This window comes from Anolis carolinensis, unplaced genomic scaffold (genome assembly GCF_035594765.1).
Source record: "Anolis carolinensis isolate JA03-04 unplaced genomic scaffold, rAnoCar3.1.pri scaffold_10, whole genome shotgun sequence".
Classification (NCBI taxonomy): domain Eukaryota; kingdom Metazoa; phylum Chordata; class Lepidosauria; order Squamata; family Dactyloidae; genus Anolis; species Anolis carolinensis.
This window is the reverse complement of record NW_026943821.1, coordinates 8,170,572-8,187,697: the sequence shown is the minus strand read 5'-3', so window position 1 is coordinate 8,187,697 and position 17,126 is coordinate 8,170,572. Positions and strand designations below refer to the sequence as shown.

Sequence of the window (17,126 nt, the reverse complement as noted above, 5' to 3'; positions counted from 1 at the left end):
GGTTAAGGGCCAATTTGTCCCCTCGAAATCCTCAAACAACCTTTCCACCCAAGTGTTTCCAAATACAGCTTGATTGGCAGATTAGTCTTACCTGAGTACTTCCATTATTAGATGGCCACCATCACTATGCCCACCGTACCTGAGCTGCAAGCTTATTTATGAGCCTGTGGCATACACCGACATGAACAAGCAAAGTGGAAGTGTTTGTGCTCCTCCAGCATTTGCTGCCTGAGGCAATTGCTTCATTATGTCTAAAAGTCTGGCACCTGACCTCCAAGCTAACGCCTTCATCTCTATCACATAACAAGAACCAAAAAAAATACACACACCAAAGGGCAACATCAGTTCATTTTGGTTTTCTTTTTTCTCAAATTATTCTCATTTTTCTTCGCTTTTTTTTTTTAAAAAAAAGGCCCAATAAAACAAAACACATAAAAACCAAAAACAAACAAACAAACAAAAAGAAACCCGAAAGGAAAATAAAATGTACCATTTAATTTACTTCCCCTTTCTGAGCGTCGACACCAATAATTAATTAATAATTAAAACCTCCGGAAGGAAGAAAGGAGGAGGAGGAAAGGGGGAAATGAACAAAAACGGGGAGGGAAAAAAGCCCAAACCCTGCTTTGAACATCGTCTCGTTTGGAAAAGAAGTCCGTGGAAGGGAAAAAACAAGGCCTGGAGCGGAGTCCGTCCTCCTTTGTGGTCATGGAGAGTGTACAAACGTGCTCATGGTCCGTGGGTGAAGGGAAACGAAATACAGAACGGACCCCCAACCAAGTCCAGCATTCCCCCCAGCCTTCCGCTTCCCCACATTTCTCCCCCCCAGGATATCTGTCTCTGTCAGTGCTTGGGGAAGGAGGCATCCCTTTCCATCTGAGTCCGGCTCGCTTATCGTAATCTGGTCCCAAAATCTCGTTGGACGGAATGCCACTGGAAGTTCGGAAGTCTTGAGGTCTCAGATGTATCAGATTGGCTCTTTGTTTGGCAAAAAAAGGAGTGAAGGAGGGATGGGGGCGATAACACAGGATGCGCTCCGTCCATATTTGATCCATCTGGGTGGTGGGTTGGGGGTCAAGTGTGGCAGTGCGGACGGTGGCCATGCTTCGTGGCTGCAGAGGGGACACAGGAAGGAGGGCAGTCTATGGCACGGTCTTGCAGAGTGCGGGAGGAGCCAAGCGGAAGGGCAAGCCAGACCCCGAGGGCCACGGGTCGTGTGCCCCTCAACCTGGTGGGGCGGGTTGGCCAGCACCCCTCACTGAATCCGGAAACCTGGGGGAACCAAAGGAGAAGAGGATAGTGAGCGCCACTGAGAATGTCTTGCTTCTGTCATCCTGGCATCTTATGCGTGACTTATGCTGGCATGAAGCTTTACTCACTCCTTCCTCAGTCAAGGATATCTACGAGGGCTATCCAGAAAGTAGGCTACGTTTTGGATTTTAAAAAGGACAAAGTATAGGATAAATCATTTACCATATGCAGCTGAAAGACACATCCCAAAACTACAATCTCATGTAATCCCCATTTAAATTTAGCCACGTTTCTTATAGATAAATGAGTTTGAAAAGTACTGCACCAGTAAATTTGCCGCCTCTCTCCTCCGTTTCCAACAATGGGGGCGTGGCTGGCAGTGCAGCGTTTTGGCTACGCTGCAGGAAGGGGGAAGGGGGAAGAGCTGAGGACACAAGCGGGGAATTTACTGGTGCAGTACTTTCAAACTCATTTATCTATAAGAAACGTGGCTAAATTTAAATGAGGATTACATGAGATTGTAGTTTTGGGATGTGTCTTTCAGCTGCATATGGTAAATGATTTATCCTATACTTTGTCCTTTTTAAAATCCAAAATGTAGCCTACTTTCTGGATAGCCCTCGTATTTATACACATAATAAAAGTAAAAATCTGTATGTGTGTCCAGTGTATAACGTATTTATGTGAAACATAAATTACTTTTGTGTTTACTCTCAAGTCTCATCTCCAAGATTATGCATTATGCAAATATACCAAAATTAAAAACAAACAAACAAACCCCAAACACTTCTAGCCCCAAGTACTGTTTTTAAGAACTTATAAGTTTCCTTGAAACCCTGTCTTGGAGGAGAGGTGGGATGTAAAATACTGACTACGACAACAATCACAATCACTATCACAATCATATAGGCGCATCGTACATCATCAACAGTATTTTGGCCAGTGTATGTAGAAGAGCCCCGGTGGCGAAGTTTGTTAAAGCGCTGAGCTGCTGAACTTGCAGACTGAAAGGTCCCAGGTTCAAATCCCGGGAGTGGAGTGAATGCCCACTGTTGCTCCAGCTTCTGCTAACCTAGCAGTTCGAAAACATCCCAATGTGAATAGATCAATAGGTACCGCTCCGGCGGGAAGGTAATGGCGCTCCATGCAGTCATGCCAATGGCCACATGACCTTGGAGGTGTCTATGGACAATGCCGGCTCTTCGGCTTAGAAATGGAGATAAGCACCAACCCCCAGAGTCAGACATGACTGGACTTAACGTCAGGGGTATTGCACCAAATTGCTATGTGTGTGTGTGTGTAAAGAAATCCTTGCAAAGTTGCTTGCAAAAGATCTCTGCAAAAAGGGAGCTGAGCTTTTTGCAGAGGAAAGCCACGCCTCAAACAATGTATCGGTTTGCTGGCAGATGGCTGGGTCTGTCAGTTGGGAATCTGGGCTTGCAGGGAGAGCACAGAAAAGACTGGCTCTCTAGCTACGGTCAAGTAGCAGTTTAAATATGCTATGCTGGGTATATCGAATGCTGATTGATTAGTTACTGATCCTATGCAACTACAAGGACATAGTACGATTGCTGAACTGTTTATTTGACTTCAACTCAACAAGTAAAGTTTTCTTTGTTCTTTTAATTCCTCTGCCTGGTCTGAGTCTTTTGCATATGGTGTTAACTGGACGCTGCTGGTTCCGCTATACACACTCGCTAATGGACTTAACGTCAGGGGAAACCTTTACCTTTACCTATGTAGAGAACTGTAATGCTATTCTACTTTGCGTCTAACTAGGTTGGCCACCTTCACCATACAATTCGAAATGTCAACTACTCGTATCAAGTCTAACGTGCCATTGAATTTAATGCACACCTCAATTTTCAAAACCTGGAAACCCAAAAAAGTATTACATGAATGTATCGTTTGGGTGGAGAGGTCATGTATCATATTACATGAATCTAATGTGCATCCTAATTTTGGGAAGGTATTTCAGTAAAAAAAGGTGAGCACTGGAATTGAGTAAATATGGTATATTAGGAAAATGATTAAATGGAGACATAAAGAGCTAACTGCCTGGCGGAAGCTGCCACAGTCTGAAACCCTCATCAGATGCCTATGGATGAATCCTCAATACTTACTTCCCCTCCGGTGCCAGCAGTGAGCTTTACATGTAGTGCCATTGCCCCTCCATGCCCATTGCCATTCCCATTGGTCCTGGAAAGAGAGGGGAGAAGAGAGGTAAATGCCTTCCTGCATAAAGGGACCTTTGAGCTGGCTATCAGTTATCCATGGGCGTTCCTCTTCTCCCTCCCACGTGCCCGTTCACCTGTCAGTTGGCACTCACCTGGAGGACGGATCGCCATGTGCTGCTGCCCGTCCATGACGTAGCCCCCCATCGGTTGCCCATCGGGGCTGTACGGTGCACCCTGACCTGTCCAGAGAAGAGGAAGAACGTTTTAGGGAGAAGTCTTTCCCTGCTTCCAGGCTCTTTGCAGGTTCTAATAAATCCCCCTTAAAAATCCCATAACAATGGTCCCAGTTAATCCTCTGTCATCCCACTTTTTCCACCTGCTTTGAATATGTTCCCATTTCTCCCCCTCTCTCTCCTTTGTTTTTGCTTCAACTGTCCCACAGTGCCAAGAAATAGTTGACATTTCCATCAGCTCAGCAGGACAAAAGAAAAAGGTGTGGAATCTCGCCCTCTTGAAGACAGAATGTCCTACCTGTCCGATTTGATTGGTCAATCATAGGCTGAACTATGCGCCGCCGGGCATTAATAAACCTACAGGAAACAGAAGAGATTGTGAGTCCAACAGGGCTCTTGAAAAACTAGCCTACCCCTATTTGATTATATCTGCCAGAACCCACCCAAATAATAATAATAATAATAATAATAATAATAATAATAATAATAATAATAAGTATTGGAAAATGAACATGCAAAGATACTGTGGGACTTCCGAATCCAGACTGACAAAGTTCTGGAACACAACACACCAGACATCACAGTTGTGGAAAAGAAAAAGGTTTGGATAATTGATGTTGCCATCCCAGGTGACAGTCGCATTGACGAAAAGCAAGAGGAAAAACTCAGCCGCTATCAGGACCTCAAGATTGAACTTCAAAACTCTGGCAGAAACCAGTGTAGGTGGTCCCGGCAGTGATCGGCACATTGGGTGCCATGCCAAAAGATCTCAGGCGGCATTTGGGAACAATAGACATTGACAAAATCACAATCTGCCAACTGCAAAAGGCCACCCTGCTGGGATCTGCACGCATCATCCGAAAATACATCACACAGGGAAGTGTTCGACTTGTGATTTTGTGATATGAAATCCAGCATATCTATCTTGTTTGCTGTGTCATAATTAGTAGTAGTAGTTTTGGAGCACAATACTCCTGATCTCACAATCATGTTAAAAAAACAAAGTGTGGATCGTTGATGTTGCAATCCCAGGTGACAGCAGAATCGACGAGAAGCAACTGGAAAAGCTGACACAATATGAGGATTTAAAGATCGAACTGCAAAGACGCTGGCACAAGCCAGTCAAGGTGGTCCCAGTGGTGACCGGCACACTGGACGCAGTGGCTAAAGACCCTGGCCTACACTTGAAAACAATCAGCGTTGACCAAATAACCACTTGTCAGCTGCAAAAGGCCACCCTACTCGGATCTGCACGTATTCTTCACAGATACATCACGTCGTCCTAGACACTTGGGAAATGTCCGACGTGTGATCCAATACAACAACCAGAATAGTGATCTTGTTTGCTGTGTACTCATCTTGTTGTGTATCTAATAATAATAATAATGAGTTTATTACCCATCTCTCTCTGTGACTCGATTTGTTATTCCATAGTTATATATCTGTAACTCTAGGTCACAAACCCATAAGTGCAATACTAAATGCTAGACTACATTGTTTTTAAAACAAACATAGCTAACAACAGTTAAATTAAAAGATAAAGACACAATATGTCACTTTGCATGTTCTTGCTACATAATTCAAATCTTAAAGGCCTGTATAAAATACCTTTATCTGATAGTATAAAGGAAGAAAAATAGTATTATTATTATCAATATTTATTTATTTATTTATTCATTCATTCATTTCTATCCTGCTTTTCTCCCATAGGTGGGATTCAAAGCGGCGGACCCCAGGCTGCAGTTGGCACGGTTTTAAAATATTTTAATTGATTATTTGATTTTATTTGATAAATGATTGGAAATATGTTTAGTATTTAATCATCATCATCATCATCATCATCTTTATTTGTATTGGGTCACTGTGAGTTTCCCGGGCTGTATGACCATGTTCCAGAAGCACACTCTCCTGATGTTTCGTCCACATCTATGACAGGCATCCTCAAAGATTGTGAGGTCTGTTGCAAACTAGGCAAGTGGGGTTTATATATCTCTGGAATAATGTCCAGGGTGGGAGAAAGCGCTCTTGTCTGTTGGAGGCAAGTGTGAATGCTGCAATTGGCCACCTTGATTAGCATTGAATAGCCTGGCAGCTTCAAAACCTGTCTGTTTCCTGTCTGGGGGAATCGTTTGTTGGGAGGTGTTACCTGGCCCTGATTGTTTCCTGTCTGGAACTCACAGCAACCCTGAGATTCTGGCCATGAAAGCCTTCGACAACACATTATTTACATTATTTATTGTTATGAAACTATTTTAATGTAAACGATTTTAATGTAAGTGGATAGGCTATAATATCTATCTATCTATCTCAGACTGGAAAGCAAAAGATGGTCACTGTATGCACGGCTCCGTTGTGCGTCGTCACAATTCTCGAACGCATTTTCATATTGTGCCATCATTGAAAAAGAAAATTCAGCTATTTTTAAATGAAAAACAAACCAAATATCCCCGGTCTTATGTGCTGTGACAAAAATGCCCAGAATGGACCCTTCAAACAACGAAGTATAAGACTTGGGGGGAAAAGATTCATCTGAAAGCATTCAAAGTCCGTCCTGTGAGCTGAGACCCTTACCAGTTATTCACTTGCAAAATCGTCAGTCCCGTATCCTGAGCTAACTGTTTCTTTTGTTCTTCTGAGGGATAGGGATGCTGTCAAGAGAGAAAAAGGAAGACAAATAAATATAGTGTTTATTATTTCAAGAGTTTGAGGGTTTTTTTGTTTTTTAATATATTTTTATTGAGGTTTTACCTTATAAGATAGAGTAAATTAACATCAAAAGAATGAGAACATTTGATTGTATAGAAAGTAGGAAAACTGCGATTAAAAAAGGATCAAAAAGGGAGAGACAGAGAACCCCCCCCCCCAAAAAGCCAAAAACAAAGTTAAAGTGTCTATATATATATATATATATATATATATATATAAAATTTATTTATTTGCGACATTTATATACCGCCCTTCTCACCCCGAAGGGGACTCAGGGCGGTTTACAAATATATATACATACAATATATTATACAACTATATCGCAATATTATTAGTAATATTGCATGTAATATAAATATACAATTATAATAGTGAATTATATATATATTATATATATTATATATATATAATTATACAATTATATTATACAATTATATATATACACACACATATATATACATACATATATATATATATACACACACACACACATATATACACATACTAGCTGTGCCCAGCCACGCGTTGCTGTGGCGAAGTATGGAGGTATGGGAAATAAAGTATCGAGGAATTGGTGGTAGTTAAGGTAAAGGATCCCCTGGGCTGAGTGGGTTGCTAGGAGACCAAGTGAGTGGAGCTTAGCCTTCTAACTGGCAGTAATTGGATAAAAACAATTATTCCTCTCCCTCTAATTAGGACTTTATTTTTCTTTTCTTTTTGTTGTATCAACCTAGAGGCATGGATGAGGGGTTGTGATGTCAATTTTCGAGGTTGTGGGGTGTTTACTTTTGTTGTTTTGTCTGCTGCCGTGATGCCATCACTCTTTTACATATAGATACACACACATACATGTACATACACAAAAATCTGAACAAATGGCGATATAAAAATGCAAAAGTACTTGGTAAAGAAACACACCAAAAAGCAAAAAAGCATTAGACACTTCGAGTAGAATCACTAGATTAGAAGCAGCTGACATTGGTAATGTTCTAACAAAGAACTGCCAAAATTGTTAAAATTAAACAATCATTGTTGTTCCAGTACAACAGTTGGAAAATATAATAGTAATAATAATAATAATAATAGTAGTAGTAGTAGTAATACTAATAGTCAGGATTTCCAAGCAGTATGTCATCATTTGATTACCAGAGAGATATAGAAGAATAATATAACGTGCATTTATGATAAGTCTATATTTCATTAAAGCTAGTAATGAATCATGTTCTTACTCCTAGCCACCAGCAGATGTGAACTCTAGTTCTTTTTTTCTTCATCATGACTTTTTTTTTAAACATAAACGAGTGGTGAAAATTAAAGTGTATAAAAGTCAAATTTGAAACCCCCACGTTGAAATAGACTTTCCTTCTAAAAACCTTTAGGAAAGACTGGGAGCCCTTCAAAAGGTTTTTAGAAGGAAAGTCTATTTCAACATGGGGGTTTCAAATTTGACTATTATACACTTTAATTTTCACCACTCGTTTATGTTAAAAAAAAAAGTCATGATGAAGAAAAAAAGAACTCGGAAGGGTCTTTTGACTGGAGATACCCTGTCAGAATGTCCATCTCAGCCACCTCCGTCACTTTCAGGATCCATTCCTCCATTTCTGGTGTTTTCTCCAATTTTCAGGCTCGTGCATAAACTATTCTCGCAGCAGTTGTCATCAAAGTGAAGAGTTTGAGGGTTTATGGCTTAGTGAGAAAGACATTCAGCAATCAAACCTTGGTTCTATACAACAATTTGTGGGGTTTTTATCCTCATCTTCTCAAGGGTTAGTCCTGTATTTTTTTCCCAAACTTAGCTGTACATTCCACTTTTCCTATAGTGAGCCCAAGACTCTCCTCCTACATGATGGGGATGGACTAGATGACCCCATAGGGTCCCTTACAACTCTTATTATTCTATGATTCTATGTTTTACCCTCAAAACAACAATCCTAAGAGGTGGGTCAGCCAGTGAAGTAGAAAGAGAGAAGAACTATTCCAAGAGTCATGGCTTAGTAGTTGTCAGTAGTGTATGCCACAGAGTTCACCCCAGTTTAAGGTTCTTCCCATGACCTTGTAGCACCTTAACTTCCTTCTTGTTTACAAGTTCCACTCAGTGCACTTTGCCCAGCTCATATTATGTTTTTATTGCTGTGTTTTTCATGTGTTTTACAATGATTGTGATTTTTTTTGCCTTTTAAATTTATTTGTGTGTTTTTGTATTTGATATTTGTATTTGATATCACTGTATGCTCGTTTTATATCTGTGATCCGCCCCGAGTCCCTCTGGGGAGATGGTGGCGGGGTAAAAAAAAAAATTATTATTATTTTATTATTATTTTATTATGACACAGCAAACAAGATAGACATGCTGGATTTCGTATCACAAAATCACAAGTCGAACACTTCCCAAGTGTCTAGGACTGTGTGATTTATTTTCGGATGATGTGTGCAGATCCCAGTAGGGTGGCCTTCTGCAGTTGGCAGATTGTGATTTTGTCAATGTCTATTGTTTCCAAATGCCGGCTGAGATCTTTTGGCACGGCACCCAATGTGCCGATCACCACCGGGACCACCTGCACTGGTTTCTGCCAGAGTCTTTGAAGTTCAATCTTGAGGTCCTGATAGCGGCTGAGTTTTTCCTGTTGTTTTTCATCAATGCGACTGTCACCTGGGATGGCAACGTCAATGATCCAAACCTTGTTCTTTTCCACAACTGTGATGTCTGGTGTGTTGTGTTCCAGAACTTTGTCAGTCTGGATTCGGAAGTCCCACAGTATCTTTGTGTGCTCATTTTCCAATACTTTTGCAGGTTTGTGATCCCACCAGTTCTTTGCTGCTGGGAGGTGGTACTTGAGTCATAAGTTCCAATGAATCATTTGGGCCACATAGTTGTGCCTCTGTTCGTAGCCTGTCTGTGCAATTTTCTTACAGAAGCTGAGGAGATGATCAATGGTTTCGTCAGTTTCCTTGCACAGTTTGCATTTGGGTCACCAGCTGATTTTTCGATCTTGGCCTTAATTGCCTTTGTTCTGTTGTCTTGCTCCTGGGCTGCAAGGATCAGGCCTTCTGTCTCCTTCAGGGTCCCATTCGTGAGCCAGAGCCAGGTCTTCTCCTTATCAGCTTTTCCTTCAATTTTGTCAAGGAACTTTCCATGCAATGTTTTGTTGTGCCAGCTGTCAGCTCTAGTTTGTAGTATGGCTTATTTTATTATTATTATTATTATTATTATTATTATTATTATTATTATTATTATTATTATTATTATTAGGGTCTTGAATCTGGATCTACAAAGCTGCAGCTGAAGCCGTATCATGACCCTACAAGACTGAGAGATTGCCTCCTCCACAGCCACAATGATGCTGGAATTCAAGTGGGGGGGATGTAGGGGGTGCTTAGTGAAAACTACAAGAGCCACCCTCTTAGGCCCCTTCTCCACTGCCATATAAAATCCAGATTATCTGCTTTGGATTATATGGCAGTGTACACTCATATAACCCAGTTCAAAGCAGACAATGCGGATTATCTGCTTTGATAATCTGGATTATATGGTAGTGTAGAAGGATCTTAGTTTGAGTGAAATCCTGCACCTGCTTTCCATGTCTTATATAAACAGCCAAATGTGTATTATTCAGACAGACCTTTTGCCAGGCCCTTCCTCTGAAATATTCACCGGTGCCTCCTATCTAAATACTAACTTGGGCTAACTTAGCTTCCAGGAGAACAAGAGGTTAAGATGGCCACAAGGAATCTTGTTTTATTGTTCTACTGTTTTATTATGTTATTGTTAAAAGGTAAAGGTTTTCCCTGACAAGTCCAGTTATGTCCGACTCTGGGGGTTGGTGCTCATCTCCATTTCTAAGCCAAAGAGCCGGCGTTGTCCGTAGACACCTCCAAGGTCATGTGGTCACTGGCATGAGCTGGAGCCAACAGCGGGCGTTCACTCCGCTCCCCAGATTTGAACCTGTGACATTTCGGTCTGCAAGTTCGGCAACTCAGCGCTTTAATACACTGCGCCACTGGGGGCTCCATGTTATTGTTACTATTTGACTATTTTATTATGTTAATGGATCCCCCGGTGGCGCAGCGGATTAAAGTCCTGAGCTGCTGAACTTGCGGACCAAAAGGTCACAGGTTCGAATCCAGGGAGCGGAATGAGCACCTGCTGTTAGCCCCAGCTTCTGCCAACCTAGCAGTTCGAAAACATGCAAATGTGAGTAGATCAATAGGTACCGCTCTGGCGGGAAGGTAACGGTGCTCCATGCAGTCATGCCGGCCACATGACCTTGGAGGTGTCTATGGACAACGCCAGCTCTTCAGCTTAGAAATGGAGATGAGCACCAACCCCCAGAGTTGGACACGAGTAGACTTAATGTCAGTGGGAAACCTTTACCTTTATTTTACTATTATGTTAATGTGTCAGTATTTTTACCGGTTGATGATGCGTATCATGTATTCATTTTACTTTGCTTTATTGTAATTGTCTGGGCTTGGCCCCATGTTAGAGATGGAGGCGGGGTACAAAAATAAAGTTGTTGTTATTATTATTATTATTGACACAAAGACACAGTATGACACAGCAAACAAGATAGATATGCTGGATTTCGTATCACAAAATCACAAGTCGAACACTTCCCAAGTGTCTAGGACTGTGTGATGTATTTTCGGATGATGCGCGCAGATCCCAGTAGGGTGGCCTTTTGCAGTTGGCAGATCGTAATTTTGTCAATGTCTATTATTTCCAAATGCCGGCTGAGATCTTTTGGCACGGTACCCAGTGTGCCGATCACCACCAGGACTACCTGTACTGGTTTCTGCCAGAGTCTTTGCAGTTCGATCTTGAGGTCCTGATGGTGGCTGAGTTTTTCCATTATTATTATTATTATTATTATTATTATTATTATTATTATTATTATTATTATTATTATTATTATCTAAGAACACCCTATTAGTGTATGATCAGTTCAGGTCATAGAATCCTAGAGTTGGAAGGGACCCCAAAGGCCATCCAAACTATCCAACCTGGTTCTGTCATGCAGGAAGACACAATCAAAGAACCCCTGAAAGATGGCCATCTAACCTCTGCTTAGAAACCTCCAGAGAAGGAGACTTCACCACACTCTGAAGCAGCATATTGCACTTCTTGGCCTTTTCGTGAAAATCGAGCGTGCCATGCATACGCTTTTTATCATCCATTCCACTCCGGCTCCAAGCTCTCAAGGAGATATTCAATCTAGGAAGCTCTCCTTTTCCTTCTCCCATTGTCTTCTTCATTGGATGGGGACCTCTTGCTCCCAGGTCCATCCCGGTCCCCCCATTCCACTTCTCTGGCCTTTTAGCTGCCAGTCCGGATGATGGATGGGAAGCCCTTTGCCCGCAGGTCAAGCAGCTGGACCTCTGTGCGAGGCCTCCTCCTGACATCCCAATGATGGATGAGCCAAGGTCTTGCCCAGCCTCTCAGGTCACAAGGCGCCCTGGATTCAAAAGCACCAAGGAGGCCATGGAAACAAACGTCCCCACCTGCCCTGAGCCCCTGACCCAGCTGGGACCCCTCTCAAGAGACCACCGATGATCCCATTACCCTGCAATGAGGGATGAACCAATTTCCCAAGAAAGCCCTGTGTCCTTTCGGCATTTTTGGAAATACCCTGGCACACAAATAAACGTATCCCTCTTGAAGAATCCTCACTCCACAGTTTTGACTTTTGTGGATTTGATTACTAATGTTCTCTACGGGGATCTCTCGATCCCGCAATGTGATCCAGTCCTCAATTTTTGGCTGAGCCTACTGGCAAGAGCAAGGCTCTTCACCTCTTCTTCTCCACTTCCCCCTAAACAGGTTAACTGAGTGCTTACTACTTTTTGTACTTTGTTTGCAGCAATTGAGGTCAACTGAGGAAAAAGGGAGGAAAAGGAAAGAGGAGTGGGAAACTGGGACATTCTAAAAGCAGCCTTATACGCTGGCCTTCCGAAGACAAAAACCCGTAAGATCCAAATGGTCCAAAATGCGGCAGCCAGGCTGCTAGCGGGATCATCTATAAGATCCCATATTACACTGATTCTGAAACAACTGCATTGGCTACAAATAGAACATCGGATCTCTTACAAGATACTGATCCTGACATTTAGAGCTCGAAATGGCCAAGGACCATTATATCTTAGGGACCGCCTCATTCCTTTTTCCATCCGTGGTCACCTTGATCCTCCCAGGAAAATCTCCTATACGTACCGGGCCCTAGGGAGGTACGCCTGGAAGCCTTTTCGATCTATGCTCCAATTCTGTGGAACTCATTGCCTCCATATGTTAGCGCAATGTCGGAGTTGCGACCTTTTGTAAAAGCGCTCAAGACTTGGCTGTTTGGTTGTGCATTTAAGTAAATCAGATCTAATTTGCCAAATAGTCACTGTTGAATGTTTTTAGGTTGAACATTTTTATTTATTTATTTTTATTTATTTATTTATTTCCAGAATTTATACCCAATTTTTATGTTTTTATGTTGAATGTTTTTATGATGAATGTTTTTATGTTGAATGTTTTTATGTTGAATGTTTTTTATATTGTGGAACGATATTTTAAATTGTAAGTCGCTCGGAGCACTCTGGTGGAGAGGGACTAATTAAGAAATAAAGTGAAGTGAAGTGAAGTGAAAGTGGGATGACAAAGGACTAATCAATTGTCCGAGCCAATGATAGATAGATAGATACCTGCCACCTTAGGCTCCTGACATATATGATAGACTAGCTTGGGTACCTGGGTGATTTGTAAAAGTCAGAATTTTACTTGTACAAAATGCATAGGGTTGCGGATTAAGTACAACTGACAAGGATGATATAGAATGGTTAAAAATAGATTCTGAAAAAGTAGAGGAAGAAATTCGGAATATATTTTTTAAGGATTTCACGAGAAAGGAAATTAGGGAAATTGGAAACCCAATGTTAAGGAATGTATTAGATATATGGATTAAATATAAGAAAAAGTTAATACCGGAGGGTTCAAGAATAATCCCAGTTATAATGGAAAGGAAGTTCCCAAAAAATTTAAAAAATATATTGGATAAAGTATTAAGGGAAAAAAACCTAGACAAAATAGGGGACTGGATTAAGAGGGGAATGAAGAAGGAAAAGATAAAGGAAGAATTTAGGGAAATAAAATTGACATGGTTCCATGGTGTTCAGCTAGAGCAATGGTATAAGAATTGGGTAAAAAATAATAAAGAGGGGAAGGAACCTAACCAATTTGAACAAATAATACAAAATGGAAGGGATATAGATGATTATAAAAAAATGAAAGGTGTAACTGGTAGAATCTATAGAATACTGGGTGGAATAAAAGTAGGAGACAGAAAAAATATTACTCTTAAGGAATTATGGGAGGAGGAGTTAGAGATGAAAATAAATGAAATGGAATGGTCACAATTGTGGAAACAAAGGCACTTGAAAAATTTATCAATAAGAGTTAAAGAAAATTATTATAAGATAATTTGGAAATGGTATTTAACGCCATTAAAAATGTCAAATATTAATAAAAACCATCCAAAAAATTGCTGGAGAGGCTGTCAGGAAGTGGGAACATATATACATATGTGGTGGCATTGTAAATATGTTAGGAAATTTTGGTACAAAATATTTAAAGAGATAGAGGATATAATGAACATCAAATTGGAAAGAAACCCTGGTACTGCATTATTATCAATATATAATAATAATAAGATAGAAAAAAAAGAAAAAGAAGCAATAACAAATTTATTGACAGTAGCAAGACTGCTTATAGCAAGGAACTGGAGAAAAGTAATAGATGTACAGATTGAAGAATGGTACAAGGAAGTATGGAAATTGGCAATAAATGATAAGCTAACATGTAAATTAAAAGTTAAAAGAGGGATATGGAAAAAAATGATTTTGAGGATGTATGGGGGAAATTTATTGAGAAAGGACTCCAAAAAAGGGATGGAGGGCTACCGCCTCAGGAAGAAACGAGATTTTGGTTAGACAATACATAAGAAATGGCTTGGGGAGGGAGGGGGGGATACACAGTGGTGAAGAAATATAGATAGACAAAGGTTAATGATGTAGTAGATATTAATCAACAGTAGATATAAAAGAATGATGCAAGTATTGTATGATAAATTAAATATCTGCTATGTGACAAAAGCAATTATTGTATGAAAATTTTTAAATTCAATAAAAACGACTATAAAAAAAAACAAAAAAAAAAACAACTGACATCATGCCAGGTCAACCCAAGAAACTCCCTCAATATTTAAAGTTTGTTATGTTGGGCAAGTTTGCTCTAGATGCATCATCAGCGATTCAGTGTGCTCTCTGGCTGTAGGGTAAACTACAACTCCCACTATGGTCAGTGCCCTCAAACCACTCTAGCAGGTTGAGTTAGTCATGGGGTTTCTGTGTGTCAAGTCTGGTACAGGTTCATCATCGGTGGAGGTCACAGTTTCCCTGGTTGTGGGTCAGTTCCCCCCAAACCCCTGCAGTAATCAAATTTCGGCATATCAGGTCTGTGTGCCAAGTTTGGTCCAAATCCATCAGTGTTTGGGTTCACAGTGCTCTCTGGATGTAGGTGAACTACAACTCCCACAAATCAAGGTGAATTTTCCCCAAAGACCTCCAGTATTGTTTGCTGGTCATGCGTGCCAAGTCTGGTCTAATTCCATTCATTGGTGGAGTTCAGAGTTCATTGATTGCAGGTGAACTACAACTCCAAAATGACCAAGTCCCCTCAAAACCCACCAAAATTGGGCATATAGGGTATGCATTCCAAATTGGATCCAGATCCATCACTGTTTGGGTTCATAGCATGTTCTGGATATAGGTGAACTACAACTCCTATAAAGACCTCCAGTATTTTTTGTTGGTCATGGGGTTTCTGTGTGCCAAGTTAGTTCCAGGTCCATCATTGGTGGTGTTCAGAGTGCTCTTAGATTACAGGTGAACTATACATCCCAGTCCCTACAACTCCTATAAATTGTGGTGAATTTTCCCTAAGCCTCTCTAGTATGTTCAGTTGCTGATCAGTTCCTCTATTTGCTGTGCGCCATAGAAAAGAATAGGAAAGGGTTATAGGAGAGGAAGTGAGTGGGGTCATGCAAATTCCACACCAATGGAGAGAGTAAGAAACACTGAGATGTCTGTGGTGGAGGAAAACAGAAAATCTCAAAGGAAATTGTCTCCATATGAAAGCTTTCATTTGGGTGGTGGGCAATAGGAGAACATTGGCAGGGCTCTTGGACATGTTTACGGCACTCGCTATAACCTGCAATGTCATTGGAGGAAGGACCTTTGGTGGCTCCTGAATGGTGGGAGTTATAGCTATTTGTGGAAGTGGGAACCTATCTATGTAAGTGGACATCCCAGCCGCACACATACAGTAGAGTCTCACTTATCTAAGACTTGCTTATCCAAGGTTCTGGATTATCCAATGCATTTTTGTAGTCAATGTTTTCAATATATCGTGATATTTTGGTGCTGAATTTGTAAATACAGTAATTACAACATAACATTACTGCGTATTGAACTACTTTTTCTGTCAAATTTGTTGTATAAAATGATGTTTTGGTGCTTAATTTGTAAAATCATAAGCTAATTTGATGTTTAATAGGCTTTTCCTTAATCCCTCCTTATTATCCAAGATACTTGCTTATCCAAGCTTCTGCCGGTCTGTTTAGCTTGGATAAGTGAGATTCTACTGTACATATTTTCATATTTATTATGTGTATAGAAGATAGATAGATAGCTAGATAGATAGATAGATAGATGCCTGCCACCTTAGTCTCCAGTAGAATATGATAGATGATAGATAGATAGATAGATAGATACTGTAGGTAGGTAGGTAGATAGATAGATAGATAGATAGATAGATAGATAGATAGATAGATAGATACATACTGTAGGTAGGTAGGTAGGTAGGTAGATAGGTAGATAGATAGATAGATACTGTAGGTAGGTAGGTATGTAGATAGATAGATAGATAGATAGATAGATAGATAGATAGATACTGTAGGTAGGTAGGTAGGTAGGTAGTTAGATAGATAGATAGATGCCTTCCACCTTAGTCTCCAGGAGAATATGATAGATGATAGATAGATAGATAGATAGATACTGTAGGTAGGTAGGTAGGTAGGTAGGTAGGTAGATAGATAGATACTGTAGGTAGGTAGGTAGATAGATAGATAGATAGATAGATAGATAGATGCCTTCCACCTTAGTCACCAGGAGAATATGATAGATGGTAGACAGATAGATAGATAGATAGATAGATAGATAGATAGATAGTGTAGGTAGGTAGGTAGATAGATAGATGCCTGTCACCTTAGTCTCCAGGAGAATATGATAGATGATAGATAGATGATAGATAGATAGATAGATACTGTAGGTAGGTAGGTAGATAGATGATAGATAGAGATAGACATATCCTTAGCTATCCAATGACCAGACAATGTGATATAGGACTCTTATTCCTTTATTCCTTTCGCTATAGATGCTCAGCCTCCGAAAGCCACCGTGCCCCCTTCGTACCCCTCCTCCCTCCCTGCCAATACGTTCAGGGTAATTGGCTAGAATTGATTACCCTTCACCAGCCTCTAATAGCTTTATAGCTCCTTCAATTAGCCACTAATTGGCCAGCGCTCATTAACTCGCCTTTGTTTAACTAACCAGGGAGAGGCCCTGCCTAATTGCCTGGCAGCACTGCGAGCAGGGCGGCACAGAGAGCCAAGGCCGGGGAAGGGAAAATGCCTGGGTGGCGGGCATGGAAAAATGCCCA

At 40.8% G+C, this 17,126-nt stretch overlaps 1 protein-coding gene across 1 annotated transcript in view; it reads right to left on the bottom strand.

Annotated features, from left to right (window-relative positions):
* Positions 1 to 330: 330 nt before the first annotated feature.
* meis3 (Meis homeobox 3) overlaps positions 331 to 17,126 on the bottom strand; it is an 89,119-nt gene continuing 72,323 nt past the window's right edge. Inside the window, exons 9-13 of the mRNA XM_062962165.1 lie at positions 6,233 to 6,309; positions 3,960 to 4,018; positions 3,581 to 3,667; positions 3,375 to 3,450; positions 331 to 1,272 (exon numbers count right to left, since the gene is read on the bottom strand). Of these exons, the coding sequence (XP_062818235.1) occupies positions 3,401 to 3,450; positions 3,581 to 3,667; positions 3,960 to 4,018; positions 6,233 to 6,309 (273 nt within the window). The 3' untranslated portion in view covers positions 331 to 1,272; positions 3,375 to 3,400. The remainder of the gene's footprint in view (positions 1,273 to 3,374; positions 3,451 to 3,580; positions 3,668 to 3,959; positions 4,019 to 6,232; positions 6,310 to 17,126) is intronic.